This window comes from Pundamilia nyererei, unplaced genomic scaffold (genome assembly GCF_000239375.1).
Source record: "Pundamilia nyererei isolate P.nyererei 1_Seehausen unplaced genomic scaffold, PunNye1.0 scaffold00170, whole genome shotgun sequence".
NCBI classification, from domain to species: Eukaryota; Metazoa; Chordata; class Actinopteri; order Cichliformes; family Cichlidae; genus Pundamilia; species Pundamilia nyererei.
The window spans coordinates 539,010-546,748 of record NW_005187571.1 but is presented as its reverse complement, the minus strand read 5'-3'; the positions used below and the strand labels follow the sequence as shown (position 1 = coordinate 546,748).

Genomic DNA, 7,739 nt, shown 5'->3' with positions numbered 1-7,739 from the left:
TACCAGATGGTTGCATTCAGTTAAGTTGGACTAGACTGTAATACAAACCGTTCAGTTTGTCAACAATAAAACTGACTGAAATGAGAGAAAGACTGAGTGTGAGACTTTGATATTAGATAAAATGAATATTGATAAAGTTTACCTTTATGTACAGAATCTCAATATCGCAAAATATTTTTTAAAAATTGCAATAATATCGTATCGTGCGTTAAGTATTGTGATAATATCGTATCGTGGGATGTATGGTGATTCCCACCTCTACAAGCTACAGCTACCGTGAGAAAAAGGTAGTTTCTAGGGTTTTATGTGTGAACACAAAAGAAACATAAGAATTATTACACAGTCTCTGACCTTGTTCTTCATGAACTTTGTGTGACTGCGGTAAACCTCCATCTGCTTCATCTCTTCTTGACGCTCTTCACAGCTCAGAAGTCCATTCGATTTCAGCATTAGCAGCTCCTCCTCCATGTCCCTGAGGCTCCGCTCCATTGAGTTGATTTTTGCATCCTGGAGTTAATGGAAAAAGGTTATCACCAATAGCATGTTGTCACCAATACACTATAAACACACACACATTTCTCTATCTAAATGTTCACCTTCATGTCAATGACAGTTTGTAGGGCCTTAGTTTTGGTGGACTCTGGAGTTCCTTCATACCGACGGTGCAGCTCCTGCTGTGTCAGATGTAAAACACGGTTGATGAATATCGATATCTTACCAATCAAACCAAATATGATGGAAAGCCTTAAAAGTAATGCATGCCAAAATTAATAAACTGGAGATTACCTCTCTCAGAGCAGTGATCTCCCTGTCTCTCTGGTCCAGCAAACTCTCAAGGTGATGCCTGTGCATTTCTGCATCAGCCAGTCTCCTTGTCCTCTCCTGGTCCTCCTCTGATGCCTTGGCAGATGGTCCTAACACAGCAAACATAACAACTTGTTACAATTCTGATGTATGTAAAAAGACTATTATGAAGTCTAGATGTTTACAACAGCCAATTGTGTTTAACTCTCAGAGACAAACAAAGAAACAAAAGCACACAATTGTTTAGCAGGTAAGGATATCCGAGGATAGACTCTGCACATCTACTGTAAAAGAAAAACCAAACAAACAAAGCACACAACATTGAACCTAATGGGCAGTGTAATTTAACTTACTGAACCCCTGAAGCCTTAAAAACCTGCCATCCTAAAAAAAAAAAAAAAATCATAGCGAATGCTGAGGGAAGTAGTGTGCAGAGGTCACCAACTTTCTGCAGAGTCAGTCACTACAAACCTCCAAACTTCATGCGGCATTCAGATTAGCTCGAGCTTCATGGAATGGGTTTTCATGGCCAAGCAGCTGCATCTAAGCCTTATATCACCAAATGCAGTGGTATAATGCATGCCGCCATTGGACTTTAGGGCAGTGGAGATGTGTTCTCTGAAGTGATGAATCACGCTTCTCCGTCTGGCAATCTGATGGTCTGGGTTTGTGGATGCCAGGGGAACGGTACTTGTCTGACTGCATTGTGCCAAGTGTAAGGTTTGGTGTAGGGGGTATTAGGGCATGGGGTTATATTTTAGGAGATGGGGTCAGCACCTTAGTTCCAGTGAAAGGAACTCTTAATGCTTAGTACACCAACACATTTGGACAATTTCATGCACCCAACTTCGTGTTTGGAATCATGTTCTGTTGCAGCATGATTCCACAACAGTACACAAACCAAGGTGCAAAAAGACACAGATGAGCGAGTTTGGTGTGGAAGAACTTGACTGGCCTTCAGAGTCCTGACCTAAACCTGAGAGAACACCTTTGGGATCAATCAGAGCGGAGACCTCAGTGTTTGACCTCACAAATGTGCTTCTGGAAGAACGGTCAAAAATTCCCATAAACACACTCCTAAACCTTCTGGAAAGTATTCCCAGAAGAGTTGAAGCTGTCATAGCTGCAAAGGGTGTGCTGACATCATATCGTATGAACAAGATCGTATGTGTTTGAAAGCAGACAAGTGAATGTTTTTGGCAATATAGTGTAGTTTCTAGCTCTAAAAACAAGCACCAAAGGTAGAAGTGCCTTAAACCTGCCTATCTATTCTATCCCTCCAAGCAAATTCCCCCTTAAATATTTCCCTTGTAATTACTGTCATCTATTAGACTCAAAAGGGAGGATAAAGCAGGATATGAGTTGCTAACCTGTGAACATACAGTCATCTTCAGATTCGCCGCCTCACTCATGTCCAGTTTAAAAACAAGATGACGGTCAGTTCGAAGACTTCCCAACAGAACTTTGTAACTTTGTTAAGCAACAGGTGACATTATGGAGGTGACATCCATCTTTTACATACAGTCTGAGTGTTTCACCGCACCTGTTATAGGACACCAACCGTTCTGGGGACTGGCCTGAGTGTTTATACTGTGCAAAAAAAAAATCTAGTTATGATTGCCCTGTTAAAATGAGCCCAGAGTGAGTACATATGTGACAGGAGTTTAAAAGAAAGCCCCAAAACTGCTGAGGGTTCAAAGGGTTTAAGCTTTTTCTGGAAGGAGTTTTAGGTTTCTTTTAATTTCATGTACCTTTGGGTTCTTCAGATTTCATGTCCTTTGTATTTACACCCTAGGGAAGACGGCATGCAATTACTTTTTAAAAACACCTGAGCACAGGCTTGGAGTGTCTTTAAGCTCCTGCTTGAGTTTAAAGGAGAAATCATGTCTAGAAAATGGAGCAGTGAATGCCACAATTGACCTACAGCTGTGTGAGCATTAAAGGAGCTGAGGAAAATAGGCTGGGACAAGTGATAACCTGAGACCTACTGAGTAATAAAATGTTAATGGATGAATATGATTGGCCTAGAGTTTCAAACAGTTTATTTGTTTCCTAGTGAACCCTATACATGAACCAGAAGACATGCAACAAACAGCTAAACAGTCATTAATAATCAATCAACTGTAAACTTCATTAAACTATTTTGGTTTTTCCTGCTTAAACCCACCTTTGCTCTGCAGCATTTCCAGTAGTTTCTTGATGGACTCATCTCTGGCTGCCAGGGTCTGCTTCTGTGTGTCAATCCTCAGCTCCATCTCCTCCAGGGTCTTCCGAAGAAGGAAGAGCTCCTTGGCCTGCCTCTCATGCTCACCCTGTAGCCGTCGGTAGTTCTCCTCTGTAGGTTCGGATGTCAGGGCCAGGTCCCTTCCTTGACTAGCAGGATCTTGCTGGAGCAGCTGGTTCAGGTCCCTCTGGATCCTTAGCTCATCTTGGAGAGCCTGAACAGTCATCTGGAGATGCTAGGGACAGAGGAGAGACACACATATAACTGCTGACAATTACTGGTTCTACTCTTTGTTCTCTAGCCTTTATTGCAAGGCTATTTATATGACAAGGGAGACGAGGTGAAAATTTTATTGATTTTATGAATGATGCACGGGCTACTTTCTGGGAATGGCTCCTGGTAGAGTATTGCGTTGCATCCAGCCAAACAAAAACTAATCATAACTGAAAATTCAGCAGCGCCACAACTTATAGATCCAAAACATGGAGGCTTTCTGAGCATTGTTGCAATTCATGGCCAGAGAGATGCAAGTGGTGAAACACAATAAGCCCCGTATAGTATTGCATTGTTTGTGGCATCTGACGCCACAGACTCTTGGCAGAGTTGCTGTGAGACAGTAACACAAGGCTGTGTTACACTCTGGTCTGAACCAGCTGCGAGCATTTTCAGATGACAGAACAAAGAGAGAAGTCAGTGTCTGCCTCCCTTCGTATCTCTCCATCCTCCACCTCCCGCGCCCCCTCCCTTTCCTTCCTTTGTTATTCCCTCCTTCTCCTTCCACCAGCAGTCTACACTCCTTCTCTACCTCCCTCTGATACTCTCACCTCTCTTCTCACTAACCATCCCTTTCCATCACCCTCTCCACCCCCCGTGACTAAGGCTGACTCACTGCTGTGACTGCACCGATCCACCCCCCCGACACAACAGACGCACACACATGGGGAGATGCATGTACGGACAAGAACTGACACACACACACACACACACACACACACACACACACACACACACACACACACACACCTCCCTTGCTCAGCCCCCATATTCTCACTCTCTTCTGAGAAAAGACAAGAGTTAGGTGTCTGAAAGAGCACAAAACATTGCGGTTATATGATGCACTTTCTAAATTGATATAACAAGAAGTCAACACATCATCTACAGCTTATCTTCCACACTGGATAATGTGATACAAACATTTTTTGTAACTTAACTCTGTGGCACCGCCATCACCACATCCAATAATTAAACATCTTTGGCAAATCTCACAAAAAAAGCAGCGTTTAATCAATGTGGCAAGGAATCATTAACAAGAAATAACTGGTGATTATTCTATTATTATCTGACTTAATGTAGGGGATGAAGATGGTCAATTCACACAACAACATATGGCAGTATATAACATTAATATTACAACAGCAAACAAAACAGAGGAAGAACAAAGCAGAGGAAGACTCGCCTGTGGTATGAATTGGGAAACACTGTGTTCAAATTCAAAGTAATCCATTTAAATATATGCATAAAAATGTAGACATCTGCTTAAACAGCTTTACATGAAACTTAAACAAATGCCCTCCAATGAGGACCTGAAGGGAGGCAGCTTACTCTTACAGACAAAAAGCAAGTAGCAATAATTTAAATCATATGCTTTTAAAAGCAAGACAGGTTTCAAGTTATAGTTAAGTAGCATTCCTCTCATTTTTCTGCAAGCGGAAAATCATTCACACCACCTACACCTCACAATTTTTAAAAGCGATAACTAATTAAAAATATCCATGGTTAAATTTCTGGCAGTTTATTTTCTCGACAAAACTAAAATCATATTCAGTCAACCTTTTTTTAGTTACTCTCTGGTCACCTCCTTAAAATGGCTCCACTTTAAGAACCACCAACGTAAAGTTATCTTTAGGCCTAAGACTAAGATCTACGCAAGTAGTAGTTAGGGTTAAGGTTATAGTAAGTAAATGTAATAAGCGTAAGTTAATGCAAAGAGTCAGTACACTGCTGTGTGCATGTTTGCGTGTCCATGCTTTCCATTGCACGTGTGCCAGTGTGGGAGGCGGAGGCAGACATACAAAAGCAGACATCTTTAAATTAAAGCACTCGCTGATTACGCAGTGCTAGTCAGGCATTACTGGGAATTAGTCCAGAGTGTGATTCTGTGACTCAGCAGGAGTGAAAACAGCAAATTATACAGGTCTGCCCACCCATTAAGAACCACAGAGAAACAAAGACGATGCCTCTTCATTAACGAAACCCAATTTGCACGAGCCCAACAACCTACCGTAGAGTATTTAAAAAGACCTTATCTGCACTTATCCAATTACACTTTTAGATTTTAAACCATAGAACCATCCTATGCAAAGTTTGTCGACACTACACTTATTTATTAAGAAAGAGGGAGTCGAGACAGAAATACCTGCTTGGATGAACTCCTATTTAACGGTGCCAAAATATGTCCGGTGTATTGCTATATACTTAGTTTTAACAGGTGTAGGTCACAAAGGTGTGATTGCTTCACTAAAATGTTGACAAAAAATTTAAAAAGAGAGATTTGATAAAATCTTCAAATTGCATATATGCAGTATGTGATGATTAGTGCTTAGTTAAACATCTAAACACTAATCATTACATACTGCATAGTATGTAATGTATTAGTAAATTGTAAATTGCACTATTTGCAAAGCCCTCCTTTATTATTGCTACCTTTTGTAATGTTCTCATCTCTTCTTCTTTTTTTTTCATCCTGTTCCTCAGATGAGACTTCCACCCTTTTTCATCTAAAATGCACAAGCATATAGCTGCATATAAGAGGATTAACTAGATGCTCAAAAACTGTCACTAACCTATGCAGAGAGAGAACAAAAAGAGAAAAGCATTTGTACTAAAGCGGACACACTGCTTGAAATGCTTTTTTCCCCCCTCCTCAAACATGTTAAGCTCTGGAAGTTTGGCAAATCTATCCAGACTGAGAGACATCATATGATGAAATTAGAGGGAAAACCCCCCAAAACAAAACAAAACAAAAAACAAAACAGAGGCTAAAAGTCTATTTAAGCATTAAGCAACGCTCACCTGTGCTTCATCTTGAATAACACGATACTGTTCCTTCCAGACGGCGATCTTGGATGCCTCATCTTTCCTGAGAGCTCGCTCCTTTTTTAATTCTGGACTCCAGAAGGTCTTAATAGAGTTCATGGAGGAGCTGAGTTTGCTTTCCTTAACTTCCACTTCTCGCCGCAGCATCTCATTCTCCCGCAGAACCTGAGAACGCAGGATAAATGGTAGGTACATGACAACCCAACATATGACCGGTGAATGCCATAAATTAACCTCTTCATCAAAATTTCAGAATTGAGAAAATCGTGGGAAAAAACTGGCAAAGTACCTCTTTGAGTTGGGCCTGCAGGTCAAGTATGGTATTGTCCCTTGCCTGCCTTAGAGAATGGGGCACTGTGGAGGCCATGTGGTGATCTCCAAAAGCTAGGGCATCTCCAGCCATCATGCCTGCTGGTAGCACAGCATTGGCAGGCACTGTGGTGGAGATATTAGGAGTACTTGCTGCTACAACTCCACTGCTGCTACCTCTCGACCCATAAGTCACCCTCTGTCTCCCCATGGTGGTCACTGTGCCACCAGTTTTGGGAAGGTGGTCACCTCCCATGGTGACCTCATTGTCACTCAGGTACATTGGTCCTGAGGTGGCATACGCAGCATTGAGGGACTGGATGTTCTCCATTGAAAGGGTCTTGCCTCCTGCTCCTCCAGGACCTCCCCCACTGCCTCCAGTGCTGTTGGTACGCCGGTGCCCCATCCGAGGAGAACGGGGGAGCCGAGGGGAACGGCCAGATCCCTGATTACCAGTACCACTTCCATCTCTTCCTCCGCTATGGTTTGTATCCCCTCTGCCAACAGAGCGAGCACTACCGTACATTTTTGACTAAATAGAAGGGAGGCACTACCAAATCTGAAGAACAACCCTTAGTATCTGGTTATATCGTTGTGAATTTTACTAGTGTTAGAGATCCAGCTTAAACTGGTGAGCACAATGTTCATGATACAACAGAGGTCTGAAACACTCCACTCTCAGGGGTTGCTGATGCTAACAGACCTCAAAGATAAACTAGCCACTGTTACAAATGAGGACATCAATCTGCAAAGAAAACACAATTGTTCCCAGTTAACTGCATAGCAACAGCACACAAAATAACACATGAATAAAACAACTGAATGCATGCAAAACTGAAAACAGAGTACCAGTACAGACTGAAGGTTTCACTGTCTTAACTGAATACCTTCCTGCAGTACAGACAGTTACGCAACTGTACACAGTCATGTCTAAGAAGAAAATTCTTCTAGTGAAGGGTCCTTTGGAGCGAAATCTTTGCTCTAATCTACTTGAGGCCAAAGGTAGAAGTGATTTTAGGTTAGCTTTCAACAAAATGTTAATCTTGTAACAAGTACTTTCAGGTCACAACCATATAATTTGCACATATAGTCTAATGTTACAAGGTTTTGGTAGTAGTGTAATGTGTCTAAGTAGTCTGACGTGTGTGTGTGTGTGTGTGTGTGTATACATACATACATACATGTATGTATGTATATATGTCCACCACAGACATTTATCTTGAGTGTGTTTGGCCTTGCTAACTGCTAATGTCACGTTAACACGCCGGCTAACAGTAAAGCATGACACTTGTGCCTTTAATGACGC

At 41.8% G+C, this 7,739-nt stretch overlaps 1 protein-coding gene across 5 annotated transcripts in view; it reads right to left on the bottom strand.

The window, feature by feature from the left end:
- LOC102215111 (ELKS/Rab6-interacting/CAST family member 1) overlaps positions 1 to 7,739 on the bottom strand; it is a 19,365-nt gene that overhangs the window by 10,843 nt on the left and 783 nt on the right. For 3 of the 5 annotated variants that reach the window (XR_001290533.1, XM_013914090.1, XM_013914092.1), the window contains exons 2-7: positions 6,414 to 7,178; positions 6,101 to 6,289; positions 2,972 to 3,263; positions 787 to 914; positions 597 to 674; positions 352 to 507 (exon numbers count right to left, since the gene is read on the bottom strand). Coding sequence is in view for 4 of the 5 variants with exons in the window: in XM_013914090.1 (XP_013769544.1) it covers positions 352 to 507; positions 597 to 674; positions 787 to 914; positions 2,972 to 3,263; positions 6,101 to 6,289; positions 6,414 to 6,959 (1,389 nt within the window). In the remaining variant the exon portion in view is untranslated. The remainder of the gene's footprint in view (positions 1 to 351; positions 508 to 596; positions 675 to 786; positions 915 to 2,971; positions 3,264 to 6,100; positions 6,290 to 6,413; positions 7,179 to 7,739) is intronic. The other 2 variants (XM_013914091.1, XM_005745955.2) reach the window with 1 other exon arrangement.